Source organism: Chiloscyllium plagiosum, chromosome 15 (genome assembly GCF_004010195.1).
Source record: "Chiloscyllium plagiosum isolate BGI_BamShark_2017 chromosome 15, ASM401019v2, whole genome shotgun sequence".
Classification (NCBI taxonomy): domain Eukaryota; kingdom Metazoa; phylum Chordata; class Chondrichthyes; order Orectolobiformes; family Hemiscylliidae; genus Chiloscyllium; species Chiloscyllium plagiosum.
In genome coordinates, this window is record NC_057724.1 from 57,598,549 (window position 1) to 57,622,667 (window position 24,119).

A 24,119-nucleotide genomic window follows, 5' to 3' on the forward strand; every position below is an offset into this window, starting at 1 on the left:
TCAATTATTTGTTTTGACAACTATTTTGTTTTTGTTCGGCCAGTAGTTGTTTAAGACTATATACCATCCTGAGTTTTACATGGAGCTACATCATTGTTCCTTTTGCTGTGTCAAAATCCTGTAACTGCCTCCCTAACAGTACTGCAGGTATACAGGTCCCCACGTGGATTGCAATGATTTAAGGAAGTGACCCACCAATGCCTCGTCAAAGGCATTTGGGATTGGGGCAACAAATGCTGACCTTTTCAATAGCACACCAAACCCATGATTGAGTAGTCAATAAGGTTTTGCATATTTTATCCATGATTGTTTGATGAAAAATATGAAACGTGAGTTTCCAATAAGCTTTAGTTTTGAATTGCTGTTTGCCAATATCCTCCCTTAGTAGATTGCACTTAGTGATTTTTCACATTTTAATGTCATGCCAGCAACTGCCTCCTTCAGAAATTTGATAAAAATAATTATTATTGTGTACTGATTAATCTGCATTTACTGAATCTGATCAGTGAGTGTTGTGGAACCTTAATATAAACATTATTTTACTTGAGATTCATTACTTTGATACAGAATTGTACCAAAAAGATCTTCATGCCTTCACCTAATTGCATGCCTCACTATGAATGACACTTTGTATAAAATTAATATATTTACCAAAATTAAGAAATACATTTTGCAGATTTTTAGATTTTAACCTATCAAAAACAAGCTAGTCTGAGCCATGTCAGTTGCAGAAAATAGTTAAAGATTTATTTGTTATTGTTATGATCTTATTAACTCCAGTCCGGATAGCACAAGTTTCAGGTCAAAGGTAGACACTTTGTTTCTGAACAGCCGCCGTGAGATCCTGGGTGACACCAAAGGAGTCCCGGAGCCGCCTTGTGGTGACGCTCCCTGACAGACCTCTGAACATTACATACAGGCAGTATATTTTATATCTAGTTCGGGTCTGACTAATACAAAGTTCTTAAATCCCATGGCTGATCGATTGCGATTATGTTGTTTAAATAGGTATTTCTTAATCTTACAATGACTAGTGATTGCTATCTTCCTGTGACACTTACAGTAACAGGTTCATGTGAACATTTCAGTATTATTCGCAATCTTTGTTCAAAGGTAAGGAGGTAGATAATAGGATCTGGTATTGGTTTTATTGTTGGTCTTCACATACCCTTGTTAATTGGTAAGGAAGTATGTTAATAGGAACAAGAGGCAGTTAATAAGATTTGTAACCAGGGCTGACGGTCTTATTCAGGGAAACAAATATCTTTGCCCAGGGCTGGAAACAAAATACACACTTGTGGTTCCAGGCGAATTTTGGCAGTTCGGAAGTAGCCAGACGCTCGCTGTGATTTCCAGTCTCAGTCTGTCAAAGGACAGGTACACAATCGAACATGTAGTGAATCACTCTAATAAAGGATCTTTAAGCATTACATTCCCAGTACTTCAAAATGATACGATAAGCTAGTATAGTAGATTTTTTTTTTAAACCTTTTTTTTTAGGTTTCCAAACTTTATTGATGTCAGCTGATGTTATTATAGTCAAAACTAGAGTGATGCTGGAAAAGTGCAGCAGGTCAGGCAGCATCCGAAGAGCAGGAAAAACGATGTTTCGGGCAAGAGCCCTTCGTCAGGATGTTATTATAGGACAAGTCAGATCCTAGACTGAAACCGACCTTGATAAATCTTATTGTTTCTTTTTGGTTTTAATACATTGGTCTTTCATTGACTTTCTTTCAATAAAAGTTTATTATTCAAAAGAAATGAAGATGAAATAGAATGAACAAAACTATTTTCAAACATACAAGTTTTCAAAACAAAGTACAACTGGGAATGCTGGAAATCTGAAACAAAAACAAAATTATTGGGGAGACTCTGGTCCAGCAGCATCTGTGGACAGAAAGTAGGATGAACATTTCTGGTTCCGTGACCCTTCAGAACTAATTGTGACAACGCATATGTTGACTTTTGTGCTGAAATTGGGTACCGATGAGGAGTAAACAATAGGTGGAAATGATGCCCAAAGCAAAAGAACAGTTGAGCAGAAGAATGGATACTGGTCAACTTGGGTGAATCAATAGGTGCTAATGGGGACTATCAGTAGCTGGCAATGGGATGGTTATGTTAACAGTCCATGTGATGACAAGGTCTGGAGTGTGGGAGTTCGGAGAAGGACATGGAAGAAGGTGCTCAGGCCCTAAAGTATTGAACTGGGTATTGAGTCTTGAAGCTGCAGGGTCCCTAAAAGAAAATGAGATTCTGGCTTGCACTGAGCTTTGCTGGAACACTGCAGCATGCCTGAGACAGATGTTGGCCAGGGAGCAAGGTGATGTGTTGAAATGGCAAGCAAACAATTTTGAAATGCATGGGAAAGTACAAGCCCATTAACGGCAGTCATTGTCCTTTTACAAGACGCTCTCTGAAATAAAATTCCATTCCATTTCACATATATAAGGCATACTTTAACTGTTGCTTTAAGGCCTCACCACAAAGAGTCTAACCTCTTCCAAAGCTTTCGAATACAAGCCCAAAAGATCAATTCCGGAATCTCCTACTTGAAAGCTTAATGTACTACACTGTTTACTTTGTTAGTTTGTAAACTCTCTTAATGTGAACAAATTCCCACTGGCCTCCCAAATGCTCTCGCTTTCAGACTGTTACTTTAAAAAAGCATGCCATGGCTCCAGAAACTATTTCATCTCTTAGACCTAAAGAAGACTCGTATGTCACTAGTTCAAAATCCAAATAAATGATATGAAGAGATGTATGTAAATCTACACCCTGCATCACAAATTGCTTAAATAACATTGGTACCACTTTGGGGTGTGACTACATTCATGAATTCTTTGAATGTGATCAAACCAATTATTATTATGGCCTGATTTAATGGTTAGGCGCAACAGGGTTTCCTATATTGCCTTTTGGTATCTGCAGTTAAATTTCTGCATTAAGATTGACTATATTTGTTCATGACTTGCATATTGCCCAGCATAAACTGATATGGCTTAAGTGCTTTATGGAAAGTAGCTTGTTAATATCCTTAGTTCCTGATTTGAATGGAAGTGTAAAACCTTTAAGGTCGTTATTTTAAACCACTAATTTTAAATTATGGCTGATGCTGCCACTTTCTCCATTCTTGGAACATAGTGGCAGAAGTATAAATATTCGCTAACTAATACGTGTGGTTCAGTTTTGAATGGTAAAAGTGAACTGTAAAAGTTCAACTAACAGTTTATCAAAAGGAGGAAAGTTAGATTTAAGAACTTGAAGCATGGCAGGTAACATGCATTTTAGTTTGATTTGAAACTTGTAAAAATAACAACATTTATTACCATTGATGCTTAATGGTGTATTTATTTTCCAGCCCATTATTTGTGACGTGGAAGATTGGCCGCGATAAACGGTTGCGAGGGTGCATAGGTACATTTTCTGCCATGAACCTACATTCAGGACTCAGGGAGTACACTCTTACCAGGTGAGTTGTGTTGAGGCTTTGTTTTCTTCTATTTCAGCACATGTATAATGTGACTTGTTTGACAATAATTCTTAAGTTCACACATTGGTATGTTTGTTTAAAATATGATCATTAAATGGATAACTAGTTCAATAGCTGAAAATGTGTTGCTGGAAAAGTGCAGCAGGTCAGGCAGCATCTAAGGAGCAGGAGAATCGACGTTTCTGGCATGAGCCCTTCAGGAATGATTTCTGAAGATGGGCTCATGCCCGAAACGTCGATTCTCCTGCTCCTTGGATGCTGCCTGACCTGCTGCGCTTTTCCAGCAACACGTTTTCAGCTCTGATCTCCAGCATCTGCGGTCCTCACTTTCTCCTAACAAGTTCAATAGCTCATCTCGATAATGCATAAGATGGGTGTGTATACAAATTTTATTAAATTAACCTAGCTTATATCCAGCAACATCTGTCACTGTTGCATTTCGATTGAACAAACAAACTACTTGGTAAGCATGAAGAAACTTGAGTTTTGATAGAGGTTTCTTGCATGTCCTCAGTACGTGAGTTGCTGACTTGTTGTCCCACACACAATTCTCTTGTAGCCCAAGTGCAGTAAGGTATGGCATAGAGTTGCTAGTTGTTTCTGTGATTCAAAAATCACACTTAGTCTACTTTGAGCAGTTTCTTTTTTAAAATTTGTTTGCCACTAAGTTTATTTAGAAGAGATGTCCATCCGTATAAATTTACTAAACTTTTCTGCTTGGAAAAGGAAAATAATTTTGTTTTTTTTCTCCAATTACTAGAAGCTGAGCCAGTTTATTCCATTCTATTATACTTAGCAAAGTGCAAACAAAGCTTCTAAGGAGTTTGGCCATGGCTCATCTTAAGATCTTGAGTCCGGAACCCGAAGGACCCTAAATGGCTCACTAACTGTTGAGTTCATGCACTCTTCAATAATCTCTGCTTGATCAATTACTTGATGAGCATTCTGTTATTCCCTCAAATACAGGAAATCAGTAGTATTAAATCTCTAACACAAGACATTCTTCACAATAACTGGTGATGTAACTCACTCTTTAAAATGTGTTAATTGACCATAAATCAACACCAGGAGTCTGTTCCTTTTTACACATGTGGTTAAGTGTTGCTGCCTAGGAATGTAAAGAAAGAAAAATCGTGGAATTGACATTTTTACTATATTAAATGCTATAATAGGATTTTTTTTTTGGTCAATTCACAGAACAGAATTTATATTGATTGATAAAATGCCCTGACTATCCAATTAACAAATGTAAATGACTACTCTAAATATTTATCAAATCCTTAGTAATTATTTTTATTCTGAAGATCCACGTAAACATTGAATTCTTTTAAATTTATTTTGTGGGATGTGGGTGTTGCTGGCTGACCAGCATTTATTGCTTGTCCCTAGTTTCCCTTGAGAAGGTAGTGGTGAGCTGCCTCCTTGAACTGCTGCAATCCACCTGCTGTGGGTTGACGCACAATGCCATTAGAGAGAGAAATCCACGATTCTCAGCCAGCGACTGTGAGGAACAACTATTATATTTCCAAATCAGGATGGTGAGTGGCTTGGAGGGGGACTTCAATGTGGTGGTGTTCCTATGAATCTGCTGTCATCCTTCAAAACATCGTGGGTTTGGAATATGCTGTCTGAGGATTTTTCAATTTCTGTTGATAGTAGCAGCAGTATATACTGAACATTAGTAGTGGAGGGAGTGGATGTTGTGACAATCAGGCGGGCAGCTTTGTTCTGTATGGTGTCAAGCTTGAGTGGAGCTGTACCCTTCCAGGGAAGTGGGGAATATTCCATCACAGTCCTGACTTGTGCCTTTGTAGGTGGTGGACAGGCTTTGGGGAGTCAGGTGTGTCACCTACAGCAGTACTCCTAGCCTCTGATCTGCTCTTGTAGCCACTGTTTATGTGGTGAGTCCAGTTCAGTTTCTGGTCAATTCAGGATGCTGATAGTGGGGGATTCAGTGATGGTAGATTGTGTTTTGTTCGTGATGGTCATAGCTGGCATTTGTATGGCATGAATGTTACTTGCGACTTGTTAGTCCAAGCTTGGATATTGTCCACATCTTGTTGCATTTGAATGTGGTCTGCTTGTCTGAAGTCACGAATGGTGCTGAACATTGTGCAGTCATTGGCAAGCATCCCCACTTTTGACATTGATGGAGGGAATGTCATTGATGAAGCACCTGAAGATGGCCCTCGGACACTACCCTGAGGAATGCCTGCAGATGTCCTGGAGCTGAGATAACTGACGCCCATCTTCCTCGGTGTCCTGTATGACTCCAACCGTCAAAGAATTGCACCCTGATACCCATTGATCCAGTTTTGCTAGGGTTCCTTGATGCCACACTTGGTCAAATGCTGCCTTGATGTCAGGGGTTGTCACACTCGCCTCACCTCTGGAATTTAGCTCTTCTGTCAATACTTGAACTAAGGCTTTAATGAGGTCAGGAGCTGTGTGGCCCTGGCTGAACCTAAACTGGTCATCACTGAGCAGGATATTGCTGAATAGATGCTGCTTGACAGCACTGTTGATGACACTTTCCATCACTTTACTGATTGACAGTAGACTGGGATGGTTGGTATGCAAGTATACCTATTTGGTAGCTTCACCAGGTTGATACCTCATTTTCACGTATGCCTGGTGCATCTCCTGGCATGCCTTTCTACACTCTCCATTGAACCAAAGTTATCCCTGGCTTAGTGGTAATGCTTGAGTTGGAGATATGCTGAGCCATGTGATTATAGATTGCATTGAGTACAATTCTACTGTCGGCCCACATCACCTCATGGATGCCCTGTTTTGAGATGCTAGAGTTGTTTGACGTCTGCCCCATTTGGCATAGTGCACTGAAACACAATGGAGGTTATTCTCAAAGTCGATGTGCAATGGTCACTTGTACCAAAACCATCAGGGATAGATGTATCTGCAGCAGGCAGATAAACCCTTCCTATGCATGTCCCCATCCAGATGCCTTTTGAAATAGTGTAATTGTACCTGCCTCCACTACTTCCTCTGGCAGCTCATTCCACATGGACACCATCCTCTGTGTGAAAAAAGCTATCCCTCGGGTACTTTTGAAATCCTTTCCTTTCCTCTCTCAACTTGAGCCTGTGCCCTCTAGTTTTGGACTCCCCATCCCTAGGACAAAGATCTTGGCTATTCACCCTATCCATGTTCCTCAAAATTTTATAAATCTCTCAGCCTCCAATGCTCCAAGGCGAGAAAAGCTCCAGCCTATTCGGCCTTTCCCCTAAAACTCAAACCCTAAAGTCTTGGCAATATCCTTGTAAATCTTTTCTGAATCCTTTCAAGTCTAACAAGATCCATCCTATAGAAGGACTCCAAAATTGTATGCAGCATTCTAAAAGTAGCCTCACCAATGTCCTGTACAACTGTAACATGACGTCCCAACTTCTACATTCAAATGTTCTGACCAATGAAGGGAGATTGGTAAGGATGTGACAGGTATGTATTTCCCTCTTGTTGGTTCCCTTCCCCCACCTGCTGCAGATCCAGTCAGATAGCTGTGTCATTTAGAACCCAACCAGTTCGCTCAATACTACTGCTGAACCACCCTTATTGGGGGTCGTTGCAATCGCCCACCGAGTACATTTTGTACATTGCTGAAAATGTGTTGCTGGAAAAGCGCAGCAGGTCAGGCAGCATCCAAGGAGCAGGAGAATCGACGTTTCGGGCATGAGCCCTTCAGGAAACTCCTCCTCCTTGGATGCTGCCTGACCTGCTGTGCTTTTCCAGCAACACATTTTCAGCTCTGATCTCCAGCATCTGCAGTCCTCACTTTCTCCTAGAACATTTTGTACATTGCCATCCTCAGTGCTTCCTCCAAGTGTTGGTCAACATGGAGGAGTACTGATTCACCAACTGAGGGAGGACAGTACGTGATAATCAGGAGGATGTTTCTTTGCCTATGTTTAACCTGAACACAAGAGACATCATGAGTCAATGTTGAGGACTCATAGGGCGACTCCCTAATGACTGTACTGCGCCACAACCTCTGCTGGGTCTGCCCTGCTGGTGGAACATGACCTATTGTGGCATGGTGATGGAGTCTAGGACATTGTCTGTAAGGTATGATTCTGTGAATATGACTGCCTGGCTGTTGTTTGACTAGTTTGAGATAGCTCTCCCAGTTTTGGCACTAGCCCCCAGATGTTAGTAAGGAGGACTTTGCAGGTTGACAGGGCTATTTCTGTCGTTGTCCTTTTGGTGCTTTGTTCGATGTTTGGTGATCTGTCTGATTTCATTTTTTTTGAGATTTTGTAGGGATTGATACAACTGAATAGTTGGCTACGCATCTTCAAAGGGCAAATGAAAGTCAACCACATTGCTGTCGCTCTGGAGTCACATATAGGCCAGACCAGCTGAGGATGGCAGATATTCTTGCCTGAAGGGCATTCGTGGATTTTGGGCTGTAAGTTTGTCTGCTGAGCTGCAAGGTTTGTTTTCAGATGTTTTGTCACCATACTTGATAACGCCAGTGCTTCACCAGAGGCTCACTGATGTTGTCCCAGGTGGGTGATATCACCCACCTCAAGAAACCAAGATACACAAATAGAAAGCAGGACATAACACCAGTGCTTTGCTGGAGGCTCACTGATAATGTTACCTAGTATGGTGATGAAACATCTGAAAACAAATCTTCCAGCTCAGTGAGCAAACTTACAACCTGAACCTCAACCTGAGCTATAAATCTCTAAGATGGGCTTTTTCAACAATAGGTAGTGGTTTCAGGATCCTCAATTGACTCTTAATTCCAGATTTATTTCTATGGAATTCAAATTCCACCATCTGCTGTAGTAGGGTTTGAACCCAGGCCTCCAGAACATAACTGAGGTTTTGACTCAGTGTTACCACTAGACTATCACCTGCCCAATTTGGATGGGGCTAGTGGAGAGAGAACTTCGACCTTATCACTACCACTTTTCTGAATCTTTTTTTCCCATGTAAGGAGATTCCATGAAACTGACCATACTATCTTTGAGGGTAACTTGGCATGGGTCTGCTAGCAAAGCCTATGACAGTGGCTGAATTTTTAAAAATTGAAGACCAGGCTTTGCAAAACAATACCTAGAATTACACTATTTCTTTAAAGCCACCTTAGATTGTAACTCTTGTTAAAACAATGTTTGCTTTGTATTTCCACCAAAGCCTACAGATGTTCTGTCTATTCTTGCATTGGAAATAACTAGGTAGCTTCTGATTGGACATTCAGTTATGTCCCAAGTGTAAATGTGGCCGTGTTTCCTGTTTTCCCACTCTCTTTGGTCATTTACAAATATACCAATGGCGCATGTTAACTTGAAAGATCTTGAGCTATCAGAAAAATGCATGGTGGACTATGTGCAGAAATAGACTGTGTACTTGAGATTGCAAATAATATTTGTCAAAGGATATTGATTGTCTTCAATAATGTACATCTGTTGTAAATCCCCTCACTTTCTTGCAGTGACAGTTTGTTGCTCATTTCTCCATTACAACTAATTTTCTCCATGTTTCTAATTATACCAATAGACCATGAGATGTAGGAGCAGAAGTAGGCAATTTGGTCCATCAGCTGCCTCCTAACATTCAATGACATGACTGATATGATAATCCTGTATACCACTTTTCCATCTTAACCCATAACCCTAGATTCTCTCACTGATTTAAAATTTGCCTATCTAAACCTTGAATATACATCATAAACCAGCCTCAGCAGTCCTTTGCAATAAAACATTCCACACATTCAATGTCCTCAGAAGAAATTCCTTCTTTATCTCTGTGTTGTGGGTAACCATTTAGTCTTAAGATTATGCCTTCTGGTCCTAAACTGTCCCACAATGGGGAAACAACCTGTCTGCCTCTGAGGCACTTAAGAATCTTGTATAATTCATTAAGAGTTCTTCTTCTTCTTCTATTGTCTCCCTTTTTAAAACAATCAGAAGTAAATGCAATTCAAATATTTGTAGCAATCACTGAAAGATGAATAATAATTTTATAAGAAAGCATTTATTTTAAAAATGCCTCCGATATTATCGTCCACTAGGTATATTTCCATTTTCGTTAAGTTTGCAGAGACCAAACTGAACATTGTTTCCATTTGACCTTCTGCATTATGGAGACTGCATTGTTGGTGGTCCTAGTAATATCTGGAAGCTTTTTATTGTCCAAACTGCCATATTTAGAATATAACAAAGTATTGTAGGTGCTGGAAATCTGAAACAAAAAGGTACTGCTGGAGAAACTCAGCAGGTCTGACAGTATTTGAGGAGGAAAAGCAGAATTAAAAGTTGATGTCCATTGATCCTCCTCCAGACCATATTTAGAATACTAGCCAAATGGCATTAGAACCAATATTAGACCAGGACGTTGTTATTATGGCACCTTACTCTCTGTCTGCTCACTATTTTGGAGCACGTTTTAAAATTTTGTTATAAGTAGAAGAAAACTTGCTTGCATAGTCAAGTTTTTAATGTTTATTTCTTTTTGCTTTAGTAGAGCAGGATTACATGAACTGGCTACTGGGATATGTCTTGCATTGTTACCATCTCAGCAGATAAAAGACTTTGCACATGTCAAGTTTAGATCATTCTGCTACACAAGTACTAATAAGTAACCTTGGAGGCTCCTGATATCTGGGCAACATTACTTGGCGTAAATAATACACATCCTGAGAATCTGCTGGCCAAGAGATACTTGAAGCATAGTGTCGAAAGAGGGATTGAGATTTTTTACAGACTTAAATGTGCCAACACTTTATGTTGTCAGAGTTTGAGTCCTATGGCTACACTTGAATATGCTCTGTGCTGACTCTCACATGGATGGACATGTGCATTGTCAGAGGGATTTGAAGCTTATGTCATTGAACTAATATGACCTGTAGCTTGTACTTTCTTGTAGATGTAAGTTGAATATTGTAGGAGCTATAGCAAAAAAAAAACATCATAAATTCTCCTGCATTTTATGAAGTAGCCTGGATCTAATGAATCTTTGATCTTGGATTTCAGACAGAACTATCGGTTGATAAAAGTACATACAAGATTTAGAATTCTTTCATTTTTTAGTTCTGGCAAAATATCCAAACTCTGGGGTAAACCTGGAAATTTGCATCATCTATGTGTGGTGCTTCATGTGAAAGACTGTTTCACCTAATTGTACTGTTGCTTTATGGAGCCATGTTCTTAAGAGAAGGTATGTTAACCTTTTTGAAGAATTATCCAATATTTTAAGTTAATATTGCAACGTTTGCAACAAAAACTTCCAGCTCAGCGAACAGAACCATAGCAACGAGCACCCGAGCTACAAATCTTCTCACAAACTTTGAATTTTAAGTTAAAGTTTCAGTAACTTTATCGTGTGGCTCCTGTGTTTAATTTGTAGGTATGTTCAAGGTGTTACAACATTGTGTAAAAAAAGAAAAATGCAATAAAATTAAATTTGCATTGTTCTAGTAGGCAGCTAGCACAAAAACTGACCATTGTCGTCCTGGTTATAGATTCTCTGCTCTGCCTCAATTGTATCCTGTAGAAGAGAGGGATAATAGTGGTCATCTTTTGCTATTGTAATTAAGAATGAATAATATGCTACAATTATGTATGTGCTCTTATAATAAATACTGCTTGTAAGGTCTATGTCAACGCGGAATTCCTCATGGTGTTGGGACCACTACCATTCCTAAATTTTGTAAATAGCTTTGATTCAAGAACTTAGTGCAATTTGGTTAATGTCACTCCTGCTTTCAAATCAGCAAAATAGGTGAAACCGGAGAAGATGGCTGAGAAGTTACAAATAAGTTGGCTGAAGGAAGAAGGCAGATAAATGTAAAGTACTTATGGAAAAAGCTGGCAGTATATGTGCTATAGCTAAGGATAAAGTTGTAAGAGAATATGGTAGAATATGTCAGAGGAAGTAATCAAGCTTTTTTTAGGCACATTTGTCATATTTCACCTTGAATACGGTATTCAGTGATAGTCAGGGAACTAGGGACATTAAATGTTTGTGTCAGTACAGGGAAGTCTTATGAGGCTGATATGTTGTCAGGGATCAGAGTAGCAAAGAAACTAGAGAAACATAATTATTTCAGCCTGTAAAGCAGGATTTTGAGAAATGATCTTTGTATAGGTCATATTCAATTGTAATGACATCTTTTTAATCAACCCAAAACATTACTTTAAATTAAAATCTGAAGTAGAATTAGAAATGTGGAATTAAATGAAGAAAATTTTAGGGCTGATGTTGGGAAATAATGTTCCACACAATTTTAACATTATAAGATTCCCCCCTACCACTTGCTTTATATTTAAACAAACATCAATACCTTTTGGTATCGCAAATTATATCCAGTCCAGTCATACTGTCCTTTGTGTTGTACAGTAGACCCCCTCAAATCTCTGAATAACTTCCACTATCTTTTTAGGCTCTTGCAATGCTCAAGAACTCTGTTCTTCCAACTGTGGCTGCTTGTTCACCTGACATTTATCTTACCTCACGGTTGGTTGGCGCTTTCAGCTGCTTAGGCTCTTAAACACTGGAACTTCATAACTAAATCTCTCTGACACTTCATCCTTCACTCCTTTTTAAGATCTCTCTCCAAGCCTATGTCTTGTTATTTATCATTCCACCTAATATCATCTTATAGCCCCCAATTTTGTTTGATAACACCTCTGTACAATACTTTGACTGTTTTCCCACTTTAAAGATGGTGGTATTGTGTTTTTATTGAACTTATAAAAATGACTCCACATAGGAGCCTGGAGATTGAAAAGTCATATTTGTAGATATCAGTATTAAAGATGTATTGTGTTTAGTCATTGAGAGCCAAAATGTGATAAACTCTAGTCAACTTTCAAGTGTTCAACATTCATGTAATTGTTTTTAAAGACTCTGAAAATTTGTTTCTGTACTATTGCCAAATGTAAGGAAAAGTAATACTGCTAACTAGTAACTGCAATTCAAAGAATTGATCATTGCCTGTGAAGCATTGAGCTCATGTATCTGAATTCATAAAAGGTGCTATAAAAAATGCAACTTTTCAGTATATCTGTTTTGCTTTTGATTTCATCCAAAATTTGACTATACTAAGTGTGTCTGTTAAGATTCTAGGATTGAATTACTGACCTCTTGGGACAAGACTACATTATTGCAGTTATAAATCTACCGCCTTTTTTGAAGAGGAAAGAAGTGACTAGATTAAATGAGGACCAAGGGAATGCACAATTTAATTTACATCTTAGATTTTTTTGAGCTATTTAAAATGCTGTGGTTCTGTTTGCTGAGCTGGAAGTTTTTGTTGCAAACGTTTCGTCCCCTGTCTAGGTGACATCCTCAGTTCTTGGGAGCCTCCTGTGAAGCGCTTCTGTGGTGTTTCCTCCGGCATTTATAGTGGCCTGCCCCTGCTGCTTCCGGTTGTCAGTTTCAGCTGTCCGCTGTAGTGGCCGGTATATTGGGTCCAGGTCGATGTGTTTGTTGATGGAATTTGTGGATGAGTGCCATGCTTCTAGGAATTCCCTGGCTGTTCTTTGTTTCGCTTGCCCTATAATGGTAGTGTTGTCCCAGTCAAATTCATGTTGCTTGTCGTCTACGTGTGTGGCTATTAGGGATAGCTGGTCGTGTCGTTTCGTGACTAGTTGATGTTCGTGGATGCGGATCGTTAGCTGTCTTCCTGTTTGTCCTATATAGTGTTTTGTGCAGTATGAAATTGCGAGGATATCCATTTTTTGCGAATACCTTGTATAGGTGTTCCTCTTCCTCTTTTTGCAGTTCTGGTGTGCTGCAGTGTGTTGTGGCCCTTTTGAATAGTGTCTTGATGCAACTTTGTTTGTGTGTGTTGGGGTGGTTGCTTTCATAGTTCAGGACTTGGTCTGTGTGTGTGGCTTTCCTGTGCACCTTGGTGGTGAATTCTCCGTTTGGTGTTCTCTGTACCCTCACGTCTAGGAATGGGAGTTGGTTGTCCTTTTCTTCCTCTCTCGTGAATAGAATTCCTGTGAGTGTGGAGTTGATGGTCCGGTGACTATTGCATTTTTAATGAAACAGATACTTTTTGAAATAGTAAAAGGAACAAGAGTATAGGAAGAGCGCAAAGAAGGAAAAGGCACAAAACAAACTAGAATGACATTTTTTCTGCACTGTAAACTTGAGCAGTTTAATAAAAAACGCGCAATATGGTCAAACATCAGGCCACCAATTAAATATTACAGTTAAGGTTCGAAACACAGCTGATTAAACTACGGATGTTTAGGTATTACTTTATTTAATGGAAATAAAAAACCATGTGTATGCACACCTTATTTTGTATTCTAAATATCCACTCACCAGCCCCTCCCAGCACCAGTATACTCTGTGGCTGAAGTGTACAGTGTCCACAAATATAAAACAATAACTCGTTGAGTTGGATACAACTTCCACCTTCTTGAAGGACAAGAGCAGCAAATGCAATTTCCTCTAAGGCTCACTATAATTCTCAAACATCCCAATCCATCATTCCTTCGTTATCACAGTGTTTAAAATCCTGAACTCCCTCACAAAAATGTAATTGTAAGAGTACATTCATCTCACAGTCTACAGTGATTAAAATGACGTTCATTACACCTTCTCCAGGCAATTAAAGATATTTTGATACCTTTGCTCCCATTAAGAATGAAAAAAAAATTGAAAATTTAAATTTCACATTGTAGCAACAGGGAGAAAGAAAGGAGGCTTGAATAGAAGAAAGTAAGTTTCAATGACTATTAAGTACAGCACTACAGAGTTGAGATTTTAAAAGCAGAAATAAACCATTCAGGTCATCTTACTTCCAGCATTTCCTCATTAAAATCAAAGCTGAATATTTTAAATAGCTCAAAGTTTGTGAGAAGATTTGTAGCTCGGGTGCTCGTTGCTGTGGTTCTGTTTTCCGAGCTGGAAGGTTTTGTTGCAAATGTTTCGTCCCCTGTCTAGGTGACATCCTCAGTGCTTGGGAGCCTCCTGTGAAGCACTTCTGTGGTGTTTCCTCTGGCATTTATAGTGGCCTGTCCCTGCCGCTTCCGGTTCTCAGTTTCAGCTGTCCGCTATAGTGGCCGGTATATTGGGTCCAGGTCTATGTGTTTGTTGATGGAGTTTGTGGATGAGTGCCATGCTTCTAGGAATTCCCTAGAATTCTAGGAATTGCAGTGTACAGCATGCATCACTGTCTTTGTGACTATTTCACATTAGCTCCTTGTCACTGACTTTCCTACTGAACTAACGCTAACAAAATCCTTCATAGTTATAAAAATGTAATGAAATCTCTTTTTGGGGGAGTTTGGTTGTCCAGACAATTGATGTGGAACTCCGACTAGTACCAACATTCACATTGTGGCTGAAGTAATCTTGGGGCTGCATCTTTGTCATTACCCTATAGTAAATCACAGTATCTAGTTGGGGGAAGAAAATCAACCCCCGGCCTTAATTGTTCCCGTATAAGTAGCTTACATTATAATTCCCCAGTGGCATCGTGCTGTAGAGAATAAGGAATAATACAATGTGAGGGCAGAGCAGTGGGGACTTCTATTATTGGAAAGGTGTACTTTTGACATTCTACGTTGTATATTTCAGTTTGTGAAAAAATAGGATGTCTTGCATTTGTAATTATTTGTATTATTAAAGTAACCGATTAATTTAAACTCCATTTTGCTAACTAGAATATTCCAAATGCCCAAGAACTTTTTAGGGAAGTTTTTTAAACTGGAGCATGCTCTAGGCTTGCTGTGTCACAGCTTTACTCATAACCTATATTGTGGCCGATACAGTTATTTATTTGCTAATTATATATAGAATGATTAAAGGTAGTCAGCATGGCTTTGAGAGGGGCAGGTCATGCCTCACAAGCCTTAGAGTTATTTGAGGATGTGTCAAGACAAGTTGATGAAGGTCGAGCAGTGAATGTGGTGTAAATAGATTTCATTAAGGCATTTGATAAGATTCCCCATGGTAGGCTCTTTCAGAAAGTTAGGTATGGGATACATGGAAATTTGGCTGTCTGGATACAGAATTAGCTGGCCAAAAGATGACAGCAAGTGGTAGTGGATGGATAATATTCTGCCTGGAGGGCAGTGACTAGTGGTGTTCCGCAGGGATCTGTACTTGGGCCTCTGCTCTTCATAATTTTTACAAATTAGTTGAATGAAGAAGTGGAAGGGTAGGTTAGTAAGTTTGCCGATGACACAAAGGTCGGTGGTGTTGTAGATAGTGCCGAGGGTTGTTACAGGCTACAACAAGACATTGACAAGATGTAGAGCTGGGCTGAGAAGTAGCAGATGGAGTTCAACCTGGATAAACGAGAATTGATTCATTTTTGGAAGGTTGAATTTGAATGCTGAATACAGGGTTAAAGGCAGGATTCTTGGCAGATCCTCAAAGTTGCCACCCAAGTTGATAGGGTTGTTAAGGCGTATGGTGTTTTGGCTTTTGTTAACAGGGGAATTGAGTTTGAGCCAAGAGGTTTCGTTGTAGCTCTAAAACCTTGGTTAGACCACACTTGGAATATTGTGTCCCGTTCTGGTCGCCTCTTTATAGGAAGAATGAAGATGCTTTAGATAGGGTGCAGAGTAGATTTACCAGGATGCTGCCTGGATTGGAGGACTTATCTTGTGAAGAGAGGTGGAGGGAGCTAGGCTTTTCACGCTAGAGAGAAGGAAGAGAGATGTACAAGATAATGAGAGGCATAGAGATAGAGATTTTTCCCCATAGCAGAAATGACTGTCACAAGGTGTCAATAATTTTAAGGTGATTGGAAGAAGTTATAGGGAAGGTGTCAGAGGTAGGTTCTTTCCATGCACCCTCCACTTCCTGTGTAATGCACTAACAGCAGTTGTAGTAGAGTCAGAGACATTAGGGACATTTAAGCAACTGCTAGCCAAGCACATGGACAGTAGTAAATTGAAAGGTGTGTAGGTTAGGTTGATCTTAAGGTAAATGCTCAGCACAACATGGGGCAAAGGACCTGTACTGTGCTGTACTGTTCTATGTTCTATCACAAACCCCACCTCTAAACACCTTAAGCATTTTATGAATATATTACCTGTAATACCTGTATTACAAAGTGATGTGATTTTAGGATGTATTCACATGTCGTCAGCACTGCACCATAACTACTTCCACTTAGATGTGTTGCTAAAGATGATTTTGAGTGTTTGCAAGGTTGTGCTGACTTCATTTGCTGACTTGGAAGTAAAATCAGCAGCAATATAAACGTGAACATCTGCAGCCTGGCTCAAAACGATTCGAGTGAGTAATGCAAGGGTGTGGTCGTGAAGCGAAGGGATAATAGAATAGTTTTTAAATTGCCTCTAAGTAAAATCAATTTGTATGTGTATGTTGTGACAATATTAACACAATTCCGAGCCAATACAGAGTACTTTCCAAATCTGATGCAATTTAGGTACTCTTAACTCTGTTTAATTCCTACAGTATAAATGAACTAGATTTGTTTCCAACTCTACAATGAGTATCTGGTTTCCTTGGTTTAATAACAAATGAGTCAAAATCAAATCTCGGTGAAGCCCAGCATGGCCTGGAGCATGCTAGAGGCTAGGTGCAGGCATGGACTAGGTTGAAAGGACTGCTATTCTGAACTTCTATATTTTCTAATTTATTCCTAGCATCTGTAATGTTGCACTTATTTGTTTCCTATTTTCCCCAAAGAATTAATTCTTAAGAATCTGTTCTTAAGATGGCACCTTAAGGGGATACTTGTAAAGTTTTCACTGTACTTATTTGAGTGCGTGTGACAATAAAGCTTATTCTAAATATTAACTGCATCTCCATGTGTTCTTTTGTCATTCCTGTAGCGTTTGATAGCAAAGCTACGATCCCCTAACAGGGAAATCACCAAGCTTTTGGAGCACTGCCCCTTCGTCAGGTGACTTCACCTGACAATGGGGCCACAATCTGAAAGCTTGTGATTCAGATAAATCTGTTGGACTATAACCTGGTGTTGTAACTTTTAATCTTCTCCACCTGAGTTTGACACCTCCACCTTAAAGAAAATTGATGCACTGCTATATTACTTCATTTGAGACAAGGTTTCAGAATAGGGCATGTCCCATTGAAGACGATTGGAAATATTTCTTCTGAAAATTGTTTACTATTTTGAATTCTGTACCCCAGAGAGCACTGGAGGCTTAGCCCTTGAAAATGTTCAAAGTTCTAATGCAGACTTAGGAACTCTAATGAACCTGCAAAATCTGTGGAACAGGTAAGAGAATGCAGATGGGTCCAAATCAGATTAGCAATTAGAAGGTGGAGGGGCAGTCTAGATGACTATTTTATATTAATTTGCTAATACACATACAAAGGAACGTCAAAAATCTGAATTTTGGAATATCCGGACAAGATCACAAGGTCAGATGCTTGGCTAAACTCTGTCTGGCACTCAATTATCTGACATTTGATTATCCGAACGACACTTGGGAGTATTTTGCTCAGATAATTGAGATGCCTCTGTATTTATTAATTAATTTAATCCCCAGAACTGTCCATTTGTTGAGGATTCGTGTTACCTGATCTTTTTAAAATTCTTCTTGCAATAATGGAAAAATACTACTAAAGCTTTACAATTTAAAGCAGTAGTGCATCCATTCTTTTATCTCCAGAGGATATGCTAAGGCAACTATTGGTCAAACCATACCTACTTTTATTAAGACTTTGTTAAACGTAATGCTGACCAAGAAGAACAATATACATTTGGTTCACTGGAACTAGAGGTTGAGAGCAAACTAATTCTTACATTGAACTGTGACATTCTTAATTCATTGACAGAATAAGCGAATCTTTGACCGATATAGTAGTCCTTTGTGATTATTACAAATGTGATTAGCTGTTTACGAAAATATTTTAATTTTTATTACCTGGTTGGTTTAAGAGATATCTAAATGCAACCTATTTGTTCTGGTTGCTTCCTTGTTTGAGGGTGTGAACTTAGTGAATCAGAGTATTGAATATTATGTATAAAGATGCTTAACTTCATTAATGCGGTGTGTGCATCTCTGCCTCAAACCTAAGCCAGCATTATTGCCCATTGCTAATTGTCCTGGAGAAGGCAGTGGTGAGCTGTTGTCTTGACCTGTGGCAGTTTTGGGTATAGGGAAACTCTCAATGTTGTGGGAAGGGAAGATCCAGGATTTTTGACCCCCAGTGACAGTGAAGGAATGATTTATCTATTTCCAAGTCAGGCTGGTGCATCTGGGAGACTGATTTATAGTTGGTGGTACCTCCATGCATCTGCCTTTAATCTTCTCAGTAGTAGAGGATGCAGCTAGGCATGTGGTGGTGACAGATTCAGTTGGCACATTCAAGAGGGCACTGGCCGATTAGGTGAATAGAAATAATGTTCAAAGACTTAGGGAAAAAGTAGGCGATTGTCACTAGGTAATGATGCTCATTTGAAGACCTGGTGTAGCGAGCTTGCATGGCTGCCTTCTGTGCTGTAACACTTCTTTAATTCTGTAGATCTGGAAGGTGCTGTTGCAGAAGTTTTGGTGAAATGCTGCAGTGCATCTTGCAGGTACTACACACTGCTGCAACTGTCAATGGTAGATTGTGTTCCAATTGAGTGGGTTACGTTGTCCACGATTGTGTCAGGCCTCTTGACTGTTCTTGATCTGTACAACTCCAGACAAGTGAAATGTATGCCATTGCACTCCTGGCATGTCGTCTAGATGGTCGACAGGCTTTAAGGCATCTAACAAGAGTTAGATGGCTACTAGATTTAGAGGTGTGATTATACATCCAAGATCAGTCAGATAGTTGGGTGACTATCAGAAAAGTTAACAGAAGGCTCTTGTGGCTATTCGTCTGTCAGACAGATACTCAGTTTTTAGTTATTGTTGAAATGGATAGTCTCTCAGGAAAATAGAAGAGGCAGTCAAGAGCACAGACCAATTGCACAGCAGTGAGCATGAATCTAGGATTTCCTGGTGCCAGGATTAAGGATGTATCAAAATGTTTGAAGCATGTTGTTAAAGGGGGAAGAGTGAAAAACTGGAAGTTTTCCTACATGTTGGTAGGGATTACATAGTTAAGGAAAAGTTCAAGGCTTTACGAAGAGAATATGAGATTGGATAGAAGCTTCAAAAAGCAGCCTCAAAAGTAGTAATCTCTGGTTTACTCACAGTGCTAAGCTCAAATGAGGGAAAGAATAAATCAGTGGCTGAAGATGTGTTATGTTCAGAGATTCAGGTTCTTGGATGATTGGGATCTCTTCTGGGACAGAAAAGACCTTTGAAAAAGAATGGATTTCATCTGTACAGGAAAGGGACCACTTTCCTAGAGGGAAGGTAATTCTACTTAGGAAGCTTGTAGACTGAAGGGGTGGACATGGAGGGAATCATAAGTAATGGAGGAAATAGAAAGTTGGTGAGGATGATTTTGAATTTGAAAAGAACAAGTTAATTTTAAAAAAAGACAGACCAGAGCAAATCAGAAAACCAAGTACCTCTGAAGGATTAAATTGCATTCCTTTCAATGCAAGGAGCCTTACAGGGAAGGTTAATGAACTCTGGGCATGTTTGTGAACATGGGATTGGGATGTCATGACTATTGCAGAAAGTAAGCTGATTGATGGACAAGACTGGCAGTTCAGTGTTCCAGATATTCAGGTGCTATAGGAAGGATAGAAAGAGAGGCACAAGAGAAAGTGGCTTTTTTTTGGTAAAGAAAAGCATTACTGTTGTAACCAGAGAGGATATTTCTGAAGTCATCCAATGAAAATACATGGGTGGAAATTAATAAAAATAAAGGAATGATCACATTTGATGGGATTGTACTACAGTCATTTACCACTACCTCTTCTACCTGCCCCCGATCAAAAAAATGTCAGCGGGAAATTGAGCAAATGTGCAGAGATATCTCACACATATGTAAGATTGTAATAGGAGATGGATTTTAATCTTCCAGACACTGACTGGAACTACCATAGTGTTAAAGGTTTAGATGATGAAGATATTTGCTAAATATGTTCAAATTTTTTTTCTTTATCAATATTTAAATGTTCCTACTATAGAGAGAGTAAAACTTGACCTTCTGGTTGCATGTTTGCTCATTAAGCTGGCAGATTTGTTCTGACATTTCATCACCATGCTGGGTAACATCAGTGAGCCTCTGAAGCTGTGGTGTTCTGTCCCACTTGCTATTTGTGTCTTGGTCTGTTGTGGGTGATATTACTTCTGGTTCTTTTTCTGAGAGGTTGGTAAATGGGGTCCAAATCAATATGTTAATGGTGTTCTGATTTGAATGCCAGGCTTCTAGGACTTCCCATAATAATATATTGGACAGACGGGCAGGAAACTAGCCACCAGGATACACGAGCACCAACTAACCACCAAAAGCCACGACCAACTATCCCTAGTATCCATACACGCAGACTAAGAGGGACACCAGTTCGACTGGGACCATACATCCATCCTGGGATAGGCTAAACAAAGATGCGGATAGGAATTCCTAGAGGTCTGTCATTCAAATTGGGAATCTATTTACAAACATATCAATTTGGGCCCTATTTACCAAAATCTTTAAAAACAGAACTGGAAGTGATATTACCCACTACAACAGACCAAGACAAACAAATAGCAAGCAGGACAGAACACCAATGCTTCATTGAAGGCTCACTAATGATGTTAGTATAGCCTAGTGACGAAACATCCAAGAACAAATCTACCAGCTCAGTGAGCAAACTTACAACCTGAGCTACATACCTTCTGTAAAATCGCAAGCACTTGACCTTCTCTTGGGTAATGAGACAGGGCAAGTGTTAATGGGGGAACATTTTGGGTCGAGTGATCATAATTCTATTAGTTTTAAAATAGTTATGGAAAAGTTAAAGTTCTTAATTGGAGTAAGGTTTGAGTCAAGAACTTGCAAAAATTGATTGGGAGTAGACTGTTTGCAGTAGAGTCATAGAGATGTACAGTATGGAAACAGTCCCTTCGGACCAATTCGTCCATGCTGACCAGATATCCCAAGCCAATCTAGTCCCAAATGCCAGCATCTGTCCCATATCCCTCTATACCCATCCAGATGCCTTTTTAAATGTTACAATTGTACTAGCCCCCATCACTTCCTCTGGCAGCTCATTCCATACATGTGCCACCCTCTGTGTGAAACAGTTGCCCCTTGGGTCCCTTATATCTTTCCCCTCTTCCCCATAAACCTATGCCCTCTAGTTCTGGACTCTCCAGCTCCAGGGAAAAGGCTGTTTATCCTATCCATGCCCTCATGATTTTATAAACCTCTACAAAGTCACCCCTCAGCCTCCAACGCTGCAGGGAAAACAGCCCCAGCCTATTCAGCCTCTCCCTATAGCTCCAATCCTCCAACCCTGGCAACATCCTTGTAAACCTTTTCTGAACCGTTTCAAGTTTCACAACATCTTTCTGATAGGAAGGAGACCAAAATTGCATGCAATATTCCAATAGTGACCTAACCAATGTTCTGTACAACCACAACATGACCTCCCAACTCCTGTACTCAGTACTCTGACCAATAAAGGAAAGCATACCAAACACCATCTTCGCTATCCTATCTACCTGTGACTCCACTTTCAAGGAGCTATGAACCTGCACTCCACGGTCTCTTTGTTCAGCAACACTCCTGAGGACCTTGCCATTAAGTGTATAAGTCTTGCTAAGATTTGCTTTCCCAAAATGCAGCACTTTGCATTTATCTGAATTAAACTCCATCTGCTGCTACTCGGCCCACTGGCCCATCTGATCAAGAACCCATTGTAATCTGAGGTAACCTTCTTTGCTGTCTACTTCACCTCCAATTTTGGTGTCATCTGCAATCTTACTAATTATATACCTCTTATGCTCACATCCAAATTATTTATGACAAAAAGCAGTGGACCCAGCACTGATCCTTGCGGCACTCCACTGGTCACAGACCTCCAGTCTGAAAAACAACCCTCCACCACCACCACCACCACCACCATGTGTCTTCTACCTTTGAGACAGTTCTGTATCTAAATGGCTAGTTCTCCCTGTATTCCATGAGATCTAACCTTGCTCACCAGTCTCTCATGGTGACCATTGTCGAATGCCTTACTGAAGTCCACATAGATCACATCTACCACTCTACCCTCATCAATCCTCTTTGTTACTTCCTAAAAAAATCTCAATCAAGTTTGAGACATGATTTCCCACGCATAAAGCCATGTTGACTATCCCGAATTAGTCCTTGCCTTTCCAAATACATGTACATCCTGTCCCTCAAGATTCCCTCCAACAACTTGCCCACCACCGACATCTGGCTCACTAGTCTACAGTTCCCTGGCTTGTCCTTACCACCCTTCTTAAACAGTGGTACCATTGTTGACCACCCTCCAGTCTTCCGGCAACTCACCTGTGACTATCGATGATACAAATATCTCAGCAAGAGGTCCAGCAATCACTTCCCTAGCTTCCCACAAAGTTCTGGGGTACACCTAATCAAGTCCTGTGGATTTATCCACTTTTATGCATTTTAAGACATCCAGCACTTACTCCTCTGTAATATGTCACCATCCATTTCCCTACATTCTATATCTTCCATATCCTTTTCCACAGTAAATACTGATTCAAAATACTCGTTCGGTATCTGCCCAATCTCCTGTGGCTCCACACAAACACCACTTGGCTGATCTTTGAGGGGCCCTATTCTCTCCCTCGTTACCCTTTGTCCTTAATATATTTGTAATAACGCTTTGGATTCTCCTTTAACTATTTGCCAAAGCTATCTCCTGTCCCCTTTTTTTGCCCTCCTGATTTCCCTCGAAGTATGCTCCTACTTCCTTTATACTCTTCTAAGGATTTACTCGATCTATCCTGTCTATACCTGACATGTGCTTTCTTCTTTTTCTTAACCAAAAACCTCATTTCATTAGCCATCCAGCATTCCCTATACCTACCAGCTTTTCCTTTCACCCTAATAGGACTATACTTTCTCTGGACACTCGTTATCTCCTTTCTGAAGGCTTTCCATTTCCAGTCGTCCCTTTACCTGCGAACATCTGCGCCCAATCAGCTTTTGAAAGTTCTTGCCTAATACTGTCAAAATTGGCCTTCCTCCAGTTTAGAACTTCAACTTTTAGATTTGGTCTATCCTTTTCCATCACTATTTTAAATCTTAATAGAATTATGGTCGCTGGCCCCAAAGTGCCCCCTCACTGACACCTCAGTCTCCTGCCCTGCCTTATTTCCCAAGAGTAGGCCAAGCTTTGCACATTCTCTAGTAGATACATCCACATACTGAATCAGAAAAATTTCATGTATACACTTAACAAATCCCTCTCCGTCTAAACCCTTTGTTTGGAAAGTTAAAATCCCCACCATAACCACCTTATTACTCTTACAGATACCTGATATCGCCTGACAAATTTGTCTCCTTACAAAATATCTGATAACTGGAACGCTTTCAAAGGTGTGAGAATGAGAATTCAGAATTATGTTCTTGTTAGAGTGAAAGGTAAGCTGTTCGGATTAGAGCACAATAGATGAATAAAGATATTGAGGTTCTAGTCAATTTAAAAAATCTTATTTTGAATATAGACAACTAGATTTAAATGAGTCTCATGAACAGTTTAAAAAGTGTAGGGACATTCTTAAGAGGGAGATCGCAAAGGCCGAGAGAGGATGTGAGAGTC

General features: G+C 39.8%; 2 protein-coding genes across 2 annotated transcripts in view; both read left to right on the forward strand.

Annotated features, from left to right (window-relative positions):
* The window catches only part of LOC122557346 (AMMECR1-like protein), a 55,714-nt gene extending 52,121 nt beyond the window's left edge, over positions 1-3,593 (forward strand). Inside the window, exon 2 of the mRNA XM_043704966.1 lies at positions 3,362-3,593. Coding sequence (XP_043560901.1) covers positions 3,362-3,476 — 115 coding nt within the window. The 3' untranslated portion in view covers positions 3,477-3,593. The remainder of the gene's footprint in view (positions 1-3,361) is intronic.
* A 12,977-nt stretch (positions 3,594-16,570) lies between these two features.
* The window catches only part of LOC122557564 (transmembrane protein 164-like), a 31,081-nt gene continuing 23,532 nt past the window's right edge, over positions 16,571-24,119 (forward strand). Inside the window, exons 1-2 of the mRNA XM_043705311.1 lie at positions 16,571-16,672; positions 18,953-18,975. Coding sequence (XP_043561246.1) covers positions 16,571-16,672; positions 18,953-18,975 — 125 coding nt within the window. The remainder of the gene's footprint in view (positions 16,673-18,952; positions 18,976-24,119) is intronic.